At 44.1% G+C, this 19,877-nt stretch overlaps 1 protein-coding gene across 1 annotated transcript in view; it reads left to right on the top strand.

Annotated features, from left to right (window-relative positions):
• The window catches only part of MYO1E (myosin IE), a 193,341-nt gene that overhangs the window by 113,005 nt on the left and 60,459 nt on the right, over nt 1-19,877 (top strand). The window contains exons 7-14 of the mRNA XM_008139176.3: nt 416-547; nt 3,616-3,750; nt 5,388-5,520; nt 11,161-11,357; nt 15,022-15,102; nt 15,396-15,482; nt 17,699-17,785; nt 19,475-19,642. Coding sequence (XP_008137398.1) covers nt 416-547; nt 3,616-3,750; nt 5,388-5,520; nt 11,161-11,357; nt 15,022-15,102; nt 15,396-15,482; nt 17,699-17,785; nt 19,475-19,642 — 1,020 coding nt within the window. The remainder of the gene's footprint in view (nt 1-415; nt 548-3,615; nt 3,751-5,387; nt 5,521-11,160; nt 11,358-15,021; nt 15,103-15,395; nt 15,483-17,698; nt 17,786-19,474; nt 19,643-19,877) is intronic.

Genomic DNA, 19,877 nt, shown 5'->3' on the forward strand with positions numbered 1-19,877 from the left:
TCAACAAGATGCCTTTCAGAGGGAAAACTTGCTTCTTCTTAGAGGCTGGTAGAGTTCACTCTCCTTAGATCAAAGGGACCTTGGGATTTTCTGTCCCATTCTTTACAGCTTCCGGCTTAGCAAGCAAACCCCTACTCGGGAAAACGGGCAAGGAGTGTAACAAGTCCTTATTTAGTCGGACTAGAATGGCAGATTCTCTTCTCAATACAGAATTGTATGATTGGACAGGAGTACAGGCTATTGTCTGATTAAAGAAAAAAAAAAAAGTCAGGAAATCTAGACCAGGACTGGGAATAATTCAGAATGTATCTAGCATTAATGAATTTCCTTGAATTATATACTGTACCTAACGCCTATTTGGAACATCATGTTTTTGTTCACTAACCATTGAAGGAAACCCCTAACTCTCTTGCAGGGAAAATACTTTGAAATCCAGTTCAGTCCAGGTGGGGAACCAGATGGTGGAAAGATCTCCAACTTCCTTCTGGAAAAATCTAGGGTGGTGATGAGGAACCCTGGAGAGCGGAGTTTTCACATATTTTACCAGGTTTTCCTTTATATTGTTTCTTTCCTACTTCCTTATTCCTTCTCCACATTTAGATTTGCTTGTTTCCTCTCAGTAATCGGGTGTAGACAATCTAGTCTGCAAGCCAAGGAGCATTTATCACAATAGTATGTGTAAGTCGGCGTGCAGAGAATTGTCAGAACGTATGTCCCTAACCTCACAGGAGAGTAAGTTCTAGTCGGGGCGAGAAGACAAAGTTAAATAATCAAGAAAGTGTTGATAAAACTTCAAAACAAAAGCTTGGTTCTTTGCCAGATAGAAGTTTGTGTGGGGAGAATTGACTGGGATGGGAAGGGGAGGTCTATGAAGGGGGTGCAGGATGACATGGATGGGAGGCTGTGCAGGCAGGTCTGGTGGCCTGGACAGGGCACTAGAGGTGTGAGCAAGTCCTCAACGAGATTGCAAGGGCAGAGTCTTCAAAAGGTGAACTGTTGGACGAAGGACTTGAAATAGGCTACGGATCTTTTTTTTCCCCATCACCATTTGTCCCCCCTTTACCCTCCCCTACTTCCCCCATTGGCTATGGATCTTTAATGTCAGGTCAAAAGGTTTTGACTTAGACACTCAGCAGCCGTGGAGACTTCGGAGCTAGAGCAGGTGGAGGATGCTTTTACATTGTGTTCCAGTCTTTGGCAATCTTCTGACTCAGCTAGTTTTAAAAATGTTTTTAACTATTTTAAAAATATAATGATACGATAGACAATTTCATTATGTGTGAGTTTATATACATTTCATCTATTGGGGATCCACAATAGATTTTCTTTGAAGAAAGGCCTGCAACTGTTTTTTGTTTTGTTTTTGTTTTTTTTTGTTTTTTGCTCCAGTTTAAAGACCACTGGATTGGAGGGAAGTTAAACTGTGTTGGTAGCTCGAATTCAGTCTTATCAATTACATAGATGTCTTAGACCTGTGGTCGGCAAACTGCGGCTCGCGAGCCACATGCGGCTCTTTGGCCCCTTGAGTGTGGCTCTTCCACAAAATACCACGGCCTGGGCGAGTCTATTTTGAAGAAGTGGCGTTAGAAGAAGTTTAAGTTTAAAAATTTTGGCTCTCAAAAGAAATTTCAATTGTTGTACTGTTGATATTTGGCTCTGTTGACTAATGAGTTTGCCGACCACTGTCTTAGACCAAGCATGTCAAACTCACGGCCCACAGGCCACATGCCTCATTTATTTGGTCCGTGTTAGCCTTTGAGTTTGACATGCTTGTCTTAGATGATGGCAAGCAATTCTTCCAGTTAGTTTGTTGGTTGAAAGAATACATAAATGACCAAAAGCTTTTGTGACTTCAGTAATGCTCTTAATTGTATTAATCAAAGCAACATGTACAGATGATTGAAAAATAATTTTGTATAGCACACACATAGTATATTATTTACTAAGCACTAGAGCGAAGTTCATAATTGTTTCCAGGACCCCTTTCAATAAATGCCAGCCCCATTCCCCATGCTTCCCACCACTCCCACCCTTCCCCACCCCCACCCCCGAAATCCTCTGCCCACAGGTTGGAAACCAGCAGACTAGGGGCTGTGGAAGTGGTGAGCTTAGGGGAAGATGGAGGTAAAGATTCTGACATAAAGTTAAAGCCGTGAATAGATGAGACTCCCGTGGGAGTGAGTGTGGAGAGAAAAACCGTGTCTCTACAAGACTGGGGGCCTGCAGACGGACTGCAGATTGAGCAGGCATTGGGGAGCAGGGGGTTAGTCAGGGGAGGAAAGCCAGGAACCTGCAGTGTCACGGAAGCCAGCGGGAGCTCGGGAGTGAGCTTCAGGATCAAATGCTCAGAGCTCTTTTGGATAAAGGATGGGGCAGGGGTCTAGGGACCAAGAAAGGGCTGTTGGACTTTGCCACTGGAAGTAGCGTCAGGAGTCATTTCATCAGAATGGCGAGGGGAGAGGCCAGAGTGCAGGTGGTTAAGTCGTGATGAGAAGTAGAGTCTGCAGCTTGAAGTTCACGGAGTCAGTGAAATGCTTCTAAAGAAGGCCAAGAGCACAAGTTTGTAAATAGAAGAGAGCTGGGGGGGTGGGGGGGGGGGGGGGGGGTGCAAGTGAGAGGGGCTGTGCCATGTGGGTGGGAAGAAGACAGGAAGAGTAAGGAACGCTTTTTTCACAGACAAAAGAAAGGGAAAGATAGGAAGAGGGTGGTACAAAAAGATTTCGAAGAGACTAGGAAGAAAACTAAAGGAAGCTGATGTCATGCTGATGTCCTAGGACTTCTCAGCAATGGAGATGAGGGTCCCTGTTTTGGGGATGTGCTGCTGAGTTGACATGAGGAACTTGACCGCAATGGAGAAGTGGGGAGAGGAACTGTCTCTGTTTTCCTAGGTCCCATTGGGTTGGAGCCAGCAGGGAGCTTGCCTGGGCTGTGTGCATCACTTCCTTCAGTGACATTTTCTTAATAGTTTGACATCAGTCAGGGGAGGAGTATTTACACCATGGAAACCGGCAGACACTACAAATCCACTTTCTCCCCAAGAGTTGATGGATAAATATTTGCAGCACCGCACTGATGGGAGCCCTTTGGGAGGGTCTTGCTCAGACCTCAGGCAGATATCAGAGGTGGAACAAAAAGCCTGGGACAATCATTTGCTTCAGGGGTTTCAGAATGCCAGAGTGTGGACCTTCGGTGGCTTTTTAATGTGCACCCTGCAGTGAAAGCACGGAGGGGCCAGCTGCGCTCTAGAAAGCCACAGGCCAGGTGAGCAGGAATGGAGTGATTATAACCTGGCTTGGTTTCCACTCTCCTGCGGGATCTCACCACAGAAGCACTGCAGTCCGCTCCCCGTATTGGACAAGGGGAGCTGCTCAGGTCTTGCAGGTCTGATCAGACAGTTAAGGACCAGCATGTGCAGAGATGACTTTGGGCTATCACCAGTAGAGCAGAAATTCTGAAGCCCCGTCATATTTTGGAGGTGAGGACCACCGGTCATTTCAGAAAGCAGGGCTAGAGAGTCCCATCACCCTTGCTCAGGGCAGAGGCAGCAGGAACCATGAGGTGCCTTGGACTACTTTGAGGGCCACATCACACCCACCCCACTTTCTCTTGTTCCAGCTCATCGAGGGCGCCTCTGCCGACCAGAAGCAGAGCCTGGGCATCACCAGCATGGACTATTACTACTACCTGAGCCTCTCCGGGTCCTACAAGGTGGATGACATTGATGACAAGCGGGAGTTTCAGGAAACTCTGGTAAGTGCTGGTGCGGGGCCAGGCGGGATCTGCTCGCAGGCAGGGCGTTGCCGCTGGTAGAAAGGGCAGTGGAGGTTAGCAAAGCCAAGAGCAGCATGCAATTTCCACCTCCTTCTGCTGTAAGCAGTCCCATTTCGTAAAACATGTTTAAGCACCCTTCAGTAGCCACCTGCCCAGCTGCCAGAGGACCGCTTAATGATTTGAGATGGGTAATAGAAAAGGAGAGTGAACGTGCCCTGGCCGGTGGTTAGAGCGTCGTCCCGCACACCGAAGGTGGGGGTTCAGTTCCTGCTCAAGGACATGTAACTGGGTTGCAGCTTCGATCCCCAGTCGAGGCACATGTTGGAGGCAACCAATCGATGTGTCTCTCACATTGATGTGTGTGTGTGTGTGTGTGTGTGTGTGTGTGTGTGTGTGTGTGTCTCCCTTCCACTCTCTCTAAAAATCAACGGGAAAAAATATCCTCAGTGAGGATTAACAAGCAAACAAACAAAAATAGTGCATGCATCATTACCCCCCGCAGGAGTTCTGATTAGCAGGTAAGGACTGTTGTGCATAATACACTTACCACACCTGTTGACTGACAGCTCGCACAACTGCGCTGCTTCCTTAGAAAGGCAAAGCAGAGCGCTCTTAGGGCCCCAATCAGGTTAGACGGTTTATTAGAACGCCTTCAGGCTTTTCCCCACCCACTTTCTCCTCACTCTGTACGTACAGGTCAGAGAGCTCTTCATGGTGTGTACGTTATAGTACAAAGGGTCACATCCTCCGGGAAACGACTTAGCAAGTCGAGTTAGACCTTTCTGGAGGTGGGCTGGTCACCTATTTAGCCTCAAAGAAATGCATCGCTACTGTCCTTTTGAGTCAGCTACCAGCCTGGCCCAACCTCAGCCCAGAGCCAGAGCCCACTGGGAGACCCTGCAGGGCATTTGGAGGTGCAGCTTGAAGAAAGCTGGTGTTTCTTGAAGGGCAGGATGTTTTTCCGGGGGCCAGGACAAGAGGGGACATCAGGAGGCCCCGAAGGAGCTGGCTGGAGCAATGCAGATGAGGGGCCTGCATTGGTCCTAGAGTACATTTCCTTTGGAATATGGGTATCAAAGACTCCAGCCTTTCAGCTGCTTTTATTCGATTGTATAGACCTCAGAAATAAGACTCCTCTGATGCTGTTATTATTTGAATTCCTGGAGATTTTTAACCGAGATCTTTTGCAAATGCAATCTATTCTCAGTCCTCCCCGTGACGGGAAAGGCCTCTGCGTCTATTTGGAGTAGCTGGACCAGTGCCCTAGAGGGAGAGGCATGGCACCAGGATCACACTGAGGGATGCGGACAGACTTGTTGACTGTGCCCAGCTGCTGCTCCAGCTGCGCGCCTCCTCCTGCAGCTCTCTTGGCCCTTACCCTGGAGGGTTGCATGCTCTATTCAAGGACACAACTGCCTCTCCAGCATGATGTTGAGGCTTGAGAGAGAGGCGAGAGAGTGCATTGGTCAGGGATAGTGTCTGACCGGGACTTCCAGCTGCCGTCACTAGCTAAGCCTGATATCACTGCACCATCCAATCCAAGCTTGGGCTCCTGCGTTGCGTGCTTATAAGGTTGGTGACCAGCTCATGTGGGTAATTTCTCTTCCCGCTTCCAGCACGCGATGAACGTGATCGGGATCTTCGCGGAGGAGCAGACGCTGGTGCTGCAGATCGTGGCAGGCGTGCTCCACCTGGGAAACATCAGCTTCAAAGAAGTCGGCAACTATGCCGCGGTGGAGAGTGAAGAGTGTGAGTAGCCGTGGCACTCAGTTGTTGAACAAGGGGAAGCCGTTGTTTAGCTCCATCAGAAGTAACCCACCGCTTTCCTTTGCTTAGATCTCAACTGGGGTATTTTGGGAAGAGATGAGAAGTCTCGCGCGTCCTGCTGTGGCAGAACAAAAGGGCCTGTGAGTGTCCAGGCCTCTTCTGCGCACCTGCCCATCTCCTCCCGCCCTTCTCCCGCCTCCCACGTTAACTGTACCAGAGTCGCACCCAGAGACCATTCGTGAATTAGTTTCAATTTATCATTAACCTTGGGGAAGTCTGGCAGAATCTCACCTCTAGGTTTAAAAGTAAAGCGATACTTTAATGAGGATTAGGGTAATAGCCGAATAACTCAGAAGACTTGTCTCCTCATAAAAACCTTCTCTATCACTGATCTTTGGGGTCTACATTCACCTAAAGGTCATGAAGAGCAAGTGATTGGATATATGTAAATATGGAAAGCTCACAGATTCCGTTTGCCCCGTGGGTTGGATTAGATTGGATTTCTGAAAATGAAAGGAAAAAAGGACATTGACTATTGTGTTGATATTGGTAATGGTCACCTCTGTAGTTTTCAGAGCCTGAGGACCTGAGTGGCCATTTTTACTCTTTGAGAAGGAATCAAGTCCTTCCTGCGGAGACGTTACTGGTTTTGCGTGGCACAGGCCCCCACAGTCACCAGGGCGTGTGACTGACTGTAGCCTCTTGGGCATCAGACGACTTTCCATCCTTTAACCACCCAGGAAGACATTTCTCCCTTTCTCAGCATTCTTCAAGGATGATAAATTTAGATGCTTAGTAATAAATAGTATCCCACTCATTGCTGACAATGCAGCAAGGCTATTTCCATTCCAAATAAGGTTCTTTTTATATTTTTGTTTTCTTTTGTGATAAAAAGGGAAGCTCTGCTAACTTCTGATGTCTGTCTGATAAAGAGCAAGATGAATTGTGTTTACCCGGGGAAGGAACGGGGTGGAAAACAATAAATAGACAGGGTGTCCACAGAGTCTAGAAACACAACCTAACAATAATAATAATAACTATGTTTCTAGACCGTGTGGACATTGCCCTTCACATTTAACAAATGCATGGCGTGTGCAGGAAGCTCATTAACACTTGGCCTTTTAACATTGACAGTTTTGGTTTCTGTGAAAGTCTTCCCTTTGTGGGTGGTACCGTCCTTGTCTGCCCCTTTATGCTGGAGAACAAAGTCACGACTCTGGCACAGCTAGCATTTCCCCATGTGCCTGAGCCAAGAAGTAGCCTCCTCAGCCAACTGCGTGAGGCCCAGGATTGGCAGCTGCCTGTGGAATGCCCTGATTGGTGGAGGTGGAGTGATGGGATCGGGAAAGGCTGAGTTGGAAACCAAGGAAGTCCAACAAAGAAATGTGCCCTCCTTCCAATAATTTGTTTTCTGTTCAGTTGGTAAGACCTTAGCATGGTTCAGATGGGTGCCCTGTTAAAGCTCCCCAGGCCCCCCTACCCCCTCTCCGCCCCCCGTGCAGTCAACTTGTTCCCTTCCCCAGAGGTTTCCAGTCTCTCGTATTCCGCTCAGGGGACATGTGTTCCAAAGCAACTACACACACCTACTCATTTTTCTCACTTTGTGCATCAGTGGGAACATAGAACATAATCTGCAGTTGCCTTTTCACTTAACATTATATCGTGAAGGTTATTTTATATCAACTCACTGAGGAGCTTCATCCTTTTCTGCATAGCATTCCATTGCTTGGCTATATTTTAATTTAGTGAACTAGTCATCTGTTGATGGACGTTAGGGCAGTTTTGGATCTGCTGCTTTTACAATAATGAACGAACACTACTAAAATGAATAACCTGGTTTGTGGTGTCTTTCCAATATTTGAGTATATCAGTGGAATAAAATTGTAGAGGGAAGTGCTAGCCCATGTTTTGATGAGGGAAGAAAGCAAACATGCTCTAGCTATTGTGGGGGGGGGAGGGGGAATGGTAAGATTTCCATCAGAGCGAAAGCAAAATAGCCATTAATAACAACAAGTTCTATTGTTACGTTACCTTAGACTAATGGAGCTATAGAATTTCCTGAGTCAAACCTTTACATTGCTGAGAAGTCAAACAAACCTCAGCTTGGGCACATGTGTACCTGTCGTTATCAATAGCGTAAGATGGTGTTGTGGAAACAAGTCTTGCTCTAAAGATATTAAATCCAAATTAACCTAAGAATTTTATTGAAGGAAAATAATACGACATAAACAACGATGGGGAGTACAAGTGACCATGCCTCTCCTTGGCCCTGTTAACTATTTGTTTTTTTATATTTTATTGGTTTCAGAGAGGAAGGAGAGGGAGAGAAAGATAGAAACATCAATGATGAGAGAGAATCATTGCTCGGCAGCCTCCTGCATGCCCCCTATTGGGGATTGAGCCAACAACCCGGCATGTGCCCTGACTGGGAATCAAACCATGACCTCCTGGTTCATCGGTCGACCCTCAACAACTGAGCCACACCGGCTGGGCTAATATTTATTTTTAAAAACCTTTTTTACCTTGCTGTTTCTTTTAAACTTGTAAAATGGAATTTTGTTTTGCTGCATCTTGTCAGTTTCTCTATCTTCTTACACTTCACATGTAAAAGAAAAAATTAAATATGACTTTTTAATGCACTAATAGAAATCTATCTTCATTATCAAAATGTGCTGAAACATTATTTTCAAGCAGGTTCTTTTATGTTCTACATCATTCCGATTAACTATACCAGAGTTACATCAGCATTTTTAAATGAATCAATGCCCGCTCCCTCCTCTCCTTCCCCGAGCTTCTGTGCTGCTCCTATGCAGCCCTAATGCAGCCACCCTCCCAGCTACCTCATGGAAATTCACTGCCTGAAGGAAGTCCGTATGAGCAGCCCTGTAATTTCAGCACCAGGGCAGCCACTGAAGAAAATGCAAGGTCATAAAAGGTTATACTTGAAAAACATGGCATGGACTTTTTTCAAGGCCAGTACTGGATTTCCTTTCTAGACTTCTTAGCTGTTTCCCTCAGCTTGTGGCTCTGATCTTGGCCAGATTCCATGCCTTGTTTTTCGAATGCCTGCGGTCCTTCACTTGTGCCCTCCTCTACAGAAGAGGTATGAGCCTTGGAAGTACGTAGGGCATGTTTCCTTTACAATCTTGTCTGTCTGTTTGATCTCAAGGAATACTTCTCTGTTGTGACATTTCTTTAGCTGTGGTCATAAAGATAATGGGATAAACTTTTTCACCAAATATTTGAACTGTGTCCCCATGTTAGCATGGTTATGGGCTTGGCAGGAGCTCATATTTACAAAACCAACAAAGTGAGGCTAATGATTTGTTGTATCAAACTATTCACTCTGTTGTTGCCATGAAGCGTGAGGGGTCCTGATGAATTTACTATAAAACATTGACTACCAGTATGTCAAGTGAAATACACATGTACCTGACTATCTGCCTGGTGACAGTGGTGACAATCAACATTGTAGCTTCCCTTAGTGAACCTCTTTTATATTTCAAACTCTTTGGTAAATGGCTCTTTGTTCTCACAATAATCCTACTTGTGTCTAATCTGATTTACGGGCACCTGATGTTTTTGCTCTGTACAGAGGTAAGTTTTTGTTTAGTGGAAGACACATCCAGGTTCCTAAACATACATGTGAACATCAAAACTAAACTAAAAAAGGGTGGGAGGAGGATAAAGAAGGTAAAGATTATCATATCGATGGTGATGGAGAGAGACTAGACTGTGAGTGATGAGCACACAATGTAATATACAAATGAGGTATTACGGAATTGTACACTTGAAACTAATGTTATTAACCAATGTCACCCCAATAAATTTAAATTTAAAAAACTAAATTAAAATCATCGCTTCATGGCCGTTGCGCCGAGATCAAGTGTAAAAGCTAAACTAAAGGAAATGGCCATTGGCAAATTACTGCACTTGATTTATTCACATGCCCTTTTTAAAAGGAAGCTGTCTGCTATGGGAGCATTTCTGTGGAGCACTCACATAGATCATATACACCTTGTTCTGGCATTACACTTTTCCTGAATGCATTCACTGACTTAATCTTGTTGGAAGGTGTATACTGAGAAATGTCAGCCTGTTCATTCTAACACCATCTGTGAAATTCAAACATTATTTTTTATTGGGAGGCTTGTACTTTTGAGCATTATCATGATAAGGTCTTTAACAAAATCCTTTTATCAGAGAATTTTGGTAAAGCTTTATGCAGAAAAAGAAGACTCATAGTCCAGTTAAGAATTTTGATTTGTGTCCATAAAAACCTTTCATTAATATTGGGAAAAATCTGAGCATCCTTTCATGCCCAAGGATGGTTGGTGTCACTTATTCACATTAGAATGTTTTAACCAGAAAAAAAGAATCCCATTTATATCACTAGCCCTCCTCTTGCAGAGTTTCACAGCCAGAAACAGGTTGCTGAGCCTGAGAACCTCAGCTTTTCTACCCGAAAGCCACACACTACATCACTGCATGTCCAGGGTGGAATGGGTGTACTGTGATGTGAATAACACCAACACCCTGCATTTCATTCCATACGCCTCGCCCAGAAAAATCTTCTTCTACCACCCCTCTCCAGATGCCACCCAGGTCCCCTTGACTCCAGCCCGACCATCTCAGACCATTCAATGATCTCCACTATTGGAATTGGTCCTGACCTTTTAATCATCTACCTTAACCTTCAGCTGTAGCCACTGTTGGTCTACTCACTGTACCTCAACCATGTCTCTTACCTTCCTGCCTCCTCACCTTTACACATCCCATCCTCCTCTCTCTCATCCTCTGCATCTATACCAATCCTGTCCGTTCTCTTAGACCCCACCCATCTTCCTCAATCACCCAAGCAAGTGTAATATCTTTCTGTTCTAAATTCCTCCAGGACTTTATTATCTATCTGTGTCACATATTTAGCTTTTATTGGGCAATCTACTTTTGCCTCCTCTAGATTGTCGTCAGAATTTCTTCAATAATTTGTGCCCTGTCCTCCCTCTCTCCTTAACAACCCCACACATGGTAACTACTCAAAAAATACATGGTTGGTTGTAATTATTAGTTTGATGATATCAGCTGCTTCCAGCTCTTTGTGAATGATGCTATGAAAACACTGTGCCAAAGAGGAAGAAAACAATATTTAGAGCCAAAGAAATGTTGCTTGATTTAGTTCCTTCCTGCTGTCTTGCTGCAAGCTTGAAGAGATGTCCATTTTAGGCATTCAGCTGTGATCTCAGTAGGGGGGATTGGTTTAATGCCACCCTTCTTGGTTAACTGATTTGTATTATTGGAAGTCTCAGTCATCATAGGAATTGACTCATGTAATAGAATAACTGGGGAAAACAAAGTGGATGGATGTGTGTGGGATTGCTCATAAGCGGTCTTCACTAGCCCTTAAGTTCTTGGTGACTAAAGATGGTGTCGTGTGTGTGTGTGTGTGTGTGTGTGTGTGTGTATGTGTGCGCACCCATGCACGCATATGCATACACATACACATACATACACACACACATACACACACACACACACACACACACACACACAAGTGCCTCCCTGTTTGTGAGATGCATTTTTAACATCCTTAAAAACAACCAAGGTTTATTTTGTTTTCTATAGTTTTGGCTTTTCCTGCCTATCTCCTGGGGATAAACCAGGACCGGTTGAAAGAAAAGCTGACGAGCCGGCAGATGGATAGCAAGTGGGGAGGCAAGTCGGAGTCCATCCACGTGACACTCAACGTGGAGCAGGCCTGCTACACCAGGGACGCGCTCGCCAAGGCCCTGCATGCCCGCGTCTTCGATTTCTTAGTAGATGTAAGTAAACATGGTTGACGTTGGTGATGCTTCATATTGTAGCTGTCAAGAGGAAAACTAGCCGAAACCGGTTTGGCTCAGTGGATAGAGCATCGGCCTGCGGACTCAAGGGTCCCAGGTTCGATTCCGGTCAAGGGCACGTACCTTGGTTGTGACACATCCCCAGTAGGGAGTGTGCAGGAGGCAGCTGATTGATGTTTCTCTCTCATTGACATTTCTAACTCTCTATCCCTCTCCCTTCCTCTCTGTAAGAAATCAATAAAATATATTAAAAAAAAAAAAAAGAGGAAAACTACTAAGAGTTTCGTGTTCATGTGGCTCACTCCTTCTAACCATCACCTTCCTCCTCCACTTTTCACCCTCTCATCCTGGGGCCACTGAGTCCTGCTTTTACTTCTAGAATTCTCCACCAAGACAGTAACAGCTTCTTATGGACAAAATACAGGGTGGGGCAAAGGTAAGTTTATAGTTGTTCGTATGGAAAATAATACAATAATTAACAAGTAAGAATAAGGTGCGATTCACATACTCACAACTATCAACCTACTTTTGCCCCAGCCTGTATTTTACAGAGGCAGGACCGAAGACCAGGAAAGGAGGACACCCAGGATCATGAAGGGGTCTTGACTTTGAGCCTAAAGATTTAGGAATGTTGTATTTGTTATCTATTACTGGGTTACAAATTAGTCCAAAACTTAGTAGCTTCAAACAATAAACCTTTATTCTGTCATTTGGAAGTGACTTGGCTTGTTGGTTCTGATTCAGGGACGAGATTGTGGTCAAGATGCTGAGGGGAGTGATGGTCACCCCCAGGCTTGATTGGAGTTGGAGGATCTGACTCCAGGCTGACACACGCACACAGGCCTCCTCAGGTCCTTGCTGCATGGTCCTTTCTTTTCAGCTGCCTCAGTATTCTCACAGCATGGCAGCTGGTTTCCCCCAGAGTGGGTGATCGAAGAGAGAGCGAGGCAGAAGTCCCAGAGCTTTTAATGTCCTCGTCTTGGCCTCAAGTATTGCTGCTCTGCAATATTCTGTACCTTAGAAGCAAGTCACTAAGTGCAGCCCACACATAAGGGGAGAGAAATTAGGTTCCACCTTCTGAAAGGAGGCGCATCAGAGACTTTCTGTACAGTCGGCCCTCCACATCTGTGGACTCAACCCACTGTGAATAGAATATATTCAGAAAACTAAAAAATGTTGTTGCTAAAAAAAAAAAATGTTGTTGCTGACTATGTAGTTAGGCCTATGATGGTTGTGTCTGTACTTTCTTGTTATTATTCCCTAAGCAATACAGCACAACAACTGTTTACATAGCATTTACATCGTATTAGATATTTTAAGTAATATAGAGATGATTTGAAGTTTATGAGAGGATGTGTATAGGTTATATGCAAATACTATATGTATATGCCCTTTTATATAAGGGACTTGAGCATCTATGGATGTTGGTATTCACGGGGGTCCTGGAACCACTTCCCCATGGATATCAAGGGATGTCTGTATTTTAAAACTACCACAGGTTTTTTTTAATGATAGAATAATCATATATATATATATATATCAGGCATCCCTTGATATGTGTGTTTGCATAATATTTGCATATATATACATATTTATGTATACCGCATATAGATCCTGAAAATTAGCCTTTGAGCAGTGTAGCACTGCCGGTGACAGTCTATGCTAATCACCACAGCCTGAGTGGGAGAATAATAATAGCAAACACTTATATAGCACTTACTATGTGCCAGATACTGTTCTAAGTATTTTAGAAAAAAAAACCAACTCATTTAATTCTTACCACAACCCTGTGACTCAGATAAGCTAACTGAGGCCCAGAGAGGTTAAGGAATTTACCCAAGGCCACACACACCACTCGTAGGTAATAGACCTAGGAATTAAACCCAGGTAATTGGGCAGTGATCCAGTATTCTACTCCTCTGCCTTTTATATGATCAAGTCAGGAAGAACCCTCAGGAAGCCCAAGTCAAGGGCAGCAACATGGTCATTAGACCCTAGAAGTCTGTATGATGGGGTGTGGTTAGGGTTGGGCAGGGCAGGGCAGCATAGGGTAATTATTCTGTGTACTCCTTGTGGCTAGTTTATGGATACGATTGCTTGGGAAGGTCAAGGTCACGCCAAGCATTAGCCATGTTTTTAACTTGTTCAGACCCTCGTTTTACTGACAAGGGAATCTTTGGCCTCAGTACTGGTAGAATTGCCCAGGGCCATTCAGCAAGCAGAGCCGGGACTGTTCTACACCTGAACCCACACCTCCTGTCCCTGTTCAGTGTATCATCCAGCACTGGGCTTCCCACCTTATTTCCTTTCCATCTTTTTCCAATTTTGTGTGTGGTAAAGGGGGTGCATGCTCCATGTAAGTGATACTAATTAGAGCTGACAGTTACCAAGCACTGACTGTGTACCAGGTACTGGGCTAAGTGCTGTATATTATTACTCATTAGCTTGCAAAAGATGATTCTCTTCCTTTTTTTTCTCTTTTTTTGCCTGGAAAACAACTCTGGTACTTCAAGATTCATCCAGGTATTCACCACCTCCAGGAATTTTTGTCCTATGTTGCTCCCTCCCCTGCAGTCCTCACTAACCCCCCCTAACCTACACTGCCCTCCTGTCATGAAGTCTGTTCCATTGAATTGCACATCTCTTCTCACAGTGATCAAGAACACAGACTTTTTAAGAAATGTTTTTTAATTAAAAAAGGACATAGACTTAGGCATCGCCCCACTTAAATGTAATCCTAGGCCCTCCCTCTTGCCCAGCGTGATCTCAGGGATTGCACTGTGACCACTATTGGTATGAGAACTGCAGTGAGAATTAAAGGACCCGACACATACAAGGTACTTAGCAAAGCCTGGAACAGGTGAATGTTAAATATACGTAAGCTGCTTTTATTATCATCACTTTAATGGTAATTACTGGCATTATTAACCGTAGTTGGCTCACCCTCTCTATAAGCTCCTGGGAACAGAGATTGTCTTCTTGACATCCCTGGCATATTGTGTTAGGTGATCATTAAATGGTTATTGAGTGGGGTTCTTTATGTGAAATAGGTTTTACTTAACATCATCCAAGATGACATTTGCTTCCAATTTTCAGGACTTCCTGAAGAAAAGTAACTCTGCTGGAATTTAATGGTTTTCATCATTAAGCAAACATTGTTTTTTCTCCTACCATAATAGTTTTCTGGGATTCTGGTGGTTTCCCAAAGTACTTGACATTGCACTGAGACTTTTTTTTTTAACATTTCATAGTATTCTTTTTTTCCCATCACCTATCCCCTCTATGCCCTCTTCCACTCACCCTGCAATCACCACACTGTTGTCCATGTCCATGAGTTATCTCTCTTTATTTATTTATTTATTATTTTTTATTTATTTATTTATTTATTTTTAATTTTTTCTTTTTTCCTCAATCCCTCCACACCCTCCAACATTCCCCCTTCCCTCACCAGAGCTGTCTGCCTGCTCTATCTATGAGGCACTGAGACGTTTTTAAAGCTGTAAGTCACCTGTCTTGGTCTCTGTTTCCAGCAGGCACTAGTATTTGCTGTGTGTAGTCTATTTGCTGTGTGCAGGATTGCTTCCCTTCCCCACTGCATGTGGAGGAAAAAGAGTTAATTGCCATGCTGCTTACTTTCTCCTAGTCCATCAACAAAGCGATGGAGAAGGACCATGAAGAATACAACATCGGCGTTCTGGACATCTACGGCTTTGAAATATTCCAGGTAGGACCAGTTTAAGTCATTGAGGACTGGGGAGGGTGATGCGTAAGAAATGATTAATTCTAGGCAGTGAAAAAGAAAACACCCCACTATGGCCCAGTTTTTGCCTTTGTGAGTTCTTGGTGCACCCTCACCAAACTAGTTTCTCCTAAATATAAACTATGCAGCCTTCTCCTGATGCCTCCGACATTTCTGCTAAGGCTTGTCACATGGAAGCATCTCACTAAATCACTCAAGAAATGTCTTCAAAATGATTTTGCAGAAACGATTAATGGAAGTAATTTTTTATTTTTCAGAAAAATGGCTTTGAACAGTTTTGTATCAATTTTGTTAATGAAAAATTACAGCAGATTTTTATTGAACTGACATTAAAGGCCGAACAGGTAAGCATTCCCTCTTCCTTCATCATGTTCTCCTTCTAATTTGTTTTCTTTTAAAAGGTGTAGATTTCTCTTTGGATAACAGCTTCAGATGTGAGTCTTGTCTTAGGAAATGTCCTTAACAGTGTCAGGCAGACAAACTGCATGCCACTGGGACCATCTGCTACATTTTCCTCCTCCTTTGAGCAAAGGATGCTGTGAAGTTGGACCTGGGAATGGCTGCTTCTACTGCTCTCTGACTCACTGAGCAAGTGCCAAATGGAGACCTCGTTCCAACCCCATTGTCTATGGCATCTCCTGTGTGCCCGAGGAAAGGCTTGGCTTTCTCAGAGTTGCTTTATTCCCAATTCTCCCTAGAAATTAATGTGTCTTTAGCAAAAGCTGGTGTCTTCATTCTGGCTTGAGGAAACCTGTCTTGCTTATCGTTTCTTCTGAAACGCCAGTGCAGGTCCCTGTATTCTGGATTCCGCATTGTGTCTCGATTCTAGGGTCTCTGTAACAAAGTACCACAAACCCGGTGGCTCAAAACAACAGAGATTTCTCCTCGCAGAGTCCGGTATCGAAGAGTCACCAGAGCTGCACTCCTTCCAGAGGTTCTGGGGGAGAAGCCTCCCGCGACTCTCCAGCTCCTGGTGGCCCCGTCCTTGTTTGGTGGCAACATGACTTCCCTTCTCTGCCTCGGTCTTCACACGGCCTTTTCCGGTCTGTGTCCGAGTGTCTCTCCTTTCCCTTGTAAAGGCACAGGTGGTTGGATTAGGGGCCACCCCTAAATCCAAGATGGATTCACTTGTGAGATCCTTAGCTAATTATATCTACAACGATCCAATTTCCAGACCTCACATTTTGAGATTTTAGGGGGCATGTTCAACCCACTCGACATATGAAAGGCTGTTTTGGGGATGTTTCGTCATGGAGCGTTCATGCCTCTGCTTAGGAACCCCAGTGACCAGAGGCATCCACATAAACCTCTGGCCTGGAGGTCTAGCCTTCCACCACCTCAGAACAGCTAGGGAAAGCGTGGGGGTGGGCTGAGACGGGAAAAAGTGGGCAGCGTTTAGATCATATAGGAACTTTGTTCAGATTTTATAGCAAGTAGAATAGGAAACCATTGCAGCATTTTGAGCAGAAAGTGACATGGTCTGATTTGTGTTCTGTGTTTTTGAAAAGGTCACCACTCTAGCTTTACAGACTTACAGAGTGGAGTGAGACGGGAAAAGAAAACAGGAATGGAAGTTTAGAAACCAGTTAGGAGACTGTGCAAGTCAGGGTGGGAGCTTAGACCATGGTGCTATTAGTAGGGGTGGTGACACGGTGAGAGGTGGTCAGAGTTAGTATACATGTTAGAGACTGAGTCAGCATGATTACTCAGAATAATTAGCAATAAGCCAAGAAGGAAAGAGGATCAAAGATGATTTCTGCCTTTGTAGCTTGAATAACAGGGCCAATGGTGAGACCATTTACTGAAGGATATGGTTAGAGGAGCAGTTGGTCGGAGATAGTGGGGAATGTAGAGTCAGAACTCCACTGAACAAGTTACATTTGAGAGGCCTGTAGTACATCCAAGTGCAGATTCCAAAATCAAATACATATGAGTCTGGAACTCAGTGGGGAGGTCTGCACTAGAGAAATTAATACAGAGGTCACTAGCCTATTGGTGCTATTGAAAGCCATGGGATTGATTGGAATCACCTAGAGAAGGAGGGTTAAGGAAGCAAGAAGGCTGGAAGATTGAGCCCTGAGAGTCTGCCTCCTATAAAGACCTGGAGAGATGCCAACAAAGCAAGCTTGGGAGGAAGGAGAAGAACCAGGAGAGTGTGCTGGTGTTCATCCAGTTAGATGAGCCCCTGACCCGAGTGAGGGGCCTTCCCCTTAAGTGCCTCGATGCTAATCCCACTGCTGTCCTGTGTTAAACTCGGAGATTATTGTGAAACAGACCTGTGGGTTTAACCATATTAAATGGCCATTTTTTGAATGTCAGAAATGACTGTATGGTTGATGATTTCATATGGTTCAAACTCAATAAAATTTATATTACCAAGCAATAAAATGTTGCTTTTCTAACCTCCTTAGGAAAAAAAAAAATTAAAGTTCCAAGTTGTTGTCAAAGGGCATTCAAGTTTTTTTTTCATGGTGGTTTATGTGCCTTTGATATCCATATGTGTGGAGTTCAGCTAGTCTTCACTGGGTAATCATGTGAGTTCCCGCTTTCTGTCCTACAGGAAGAATATGTTCAAGAGGGAATAAGATGGACGCCCATAGAGTACTTTAATAACAAAATCGTGTGTGACCTCATAGAGAACAAAGTTGTAAGTATCGGTCTGGTGTGTATCCTCACTGCTCACAGATTTGCATTAAGTGATTTTTTTCTTCTCAGTGTCGTTATTTTAGAATAGGCAAGGCGACAACTCTGGTTAGCATAGAATTTTAAAAATTACATTTATTTTGTGTATGTTAGCAAATAGAGCAATAGAGTTTTATTCTTGTAAATACAAACATGTGAACATGAGTAAAATGTCAATTTACAAACAGGAGTTGTTACTGAATTAATTCTATCATTTGTGTTGATGGTTTAGTGCATAAAAAGACATAAAATTGGCCCACCTCTAGACCACTCATCTACCATCTAGGACTTGAGACCTAGAAATTATTCAAAAGAAAACAAAAAGGATATAGACAGAGATCTCTACAGTACCATTTTTGTTTTTTATAAAGCTGGAAACTGAGAAAGTCCATAGACAGTTCGGTCATTAAGTGAACTACAGCCTATCAGAGCATACACAGCCATTAAAATAATAACTATGAAGTCTATGAAACTTGACGATCGTTTATAAAATAGTGCTGTGTGGGGAAAAAAAGTAAAGCAAGATAAAATGTGTACACTGTAGAACTGTGTAAACCATGCCTATCAGGGTAATAGGCTGAAAGTGAACATTAAGAAATGAATTAGCCCTAACCGGTTTGGCTCAGTGGATAGAGCGTCGGCCTGCGGACTGAAAGGCCCCAGGTTCGATTCCGGTCAAGGGCATGTACCTTGGTTGCAGGCACATCCCCTGTAGGAGGTATGCAGGAGGCAGCTGATCGGTGTTTCTCTCTCATCGCTGTTTCTAACTCTCTATCCCTCTTCCTTCCTCTCTGTAAAAAATCAATAAAAAATATATTTTTAAAAAAGAGAGAGAGATGAATTAGAGCCCTAGCCGTTTGGCTCAGTGGATAGAGCTTTGGCCTGCGGACTGAGGGGTCCCGGTTTCGATTTTGGCCAAGGACACATGCCCAGGTTGCGGCTTGATCCCCACTAGGGGGCGTGCAGGAGACAGCCAATCAGTGATTCTCTTTCATCATCGATGTTTCTATCTCTCCCTCTCCTTCCTCTCTGAAATCAATAAAGAAATATATTTTTTAAAGTTTTTTTTTTAATATTTTTTATTGATTTTTTACAGAGAGGAAGGGAGAGGGATAGAGAGCTAGAAACGTCGATGAGAGAGAAACACCAACCAGCCGCCTCCCGCACACCCCCCACCAGGGATGTGCCCGCAACCAAGGTACATGCCCTTGACCGGAATGGAACCTGGGACCTTCCAGTCCGCAGGCCGACGCTCTATCCACTGAGCCAAACCGGTCTCGGCTATTTTTTAAAGTTTAAAAAAAAGAAATGAATTAGAGTCAAAGGAAAATGTTTTAATTTTTCTTTTGGGTTTTTTATATCAACTTAGTACAAATAAGATTGTGCAGATAATGATCTGTGTGTGACTTGGAATAGAATTTCAGGGAGTTAAACCATTTTTTGAAAAATGGGCTTTTCCTCCATCTTCGATCTAAGTGATGACTCCCATTTGGGGTTATTAATGGTATTCTTGCTCAAAGGGAAAGAATGACTTTCAAGATGGTATCTGGAATCTAGGGAGCTGTTGTTTCCTTCCTTAAGGAAAGACCCGATAAGCATGGTATGTATTTGGGAACAATCACTGAATTGGGGCTTTGGCTTTTGGTCCCATCAGAACCCTCCTGGGATCATGAGCATCCTGGATGACGTGTGCGCCACGATGCACGCGGTGGGTGAGGGGGCGGACCAGACGCTGCTGCAGAAACTCCAGATGCAGATCGGGAATCATGAGCACTTCAACAGCTGGAACCAAGGCTTCATTATTCACCATTATGCTGGGAAGGTATGGCCAGCAAGCCGGGTCAACAGGAGAAGGGAGGTTATCCTTTCCAATGTCTACCTGTTTTAAGCCACATCTGTTTTCTCATGAGGCAACTGAAAACAGTGTCCATATAGTTTCATCTGCCTCACTGTGTTTTATTCATTCAATATGGATTCATTCATTCAACAACATGGGACCTATGAAGTATTTGGGGAGGTAATACAAAAGACAGTATACGCTATTGTGTCCTTTTTAA

The sequence above is a fragment of the Eptesicus fuscus genome, chromosome 5 (genome assembly GCF_027574615.1).
Source record: "Eptesicus fuscus isolate TK198812 chromosome 5, DD_ASM_mEF_20220401, whole genome shotgun sequence".
Lineage (NCBI taxonomy): Eukaryota > Metazoa > Chordata > Mammalia > Chiroptera > Vespertilionidae > Eptesicus > Eptesicus fuscus.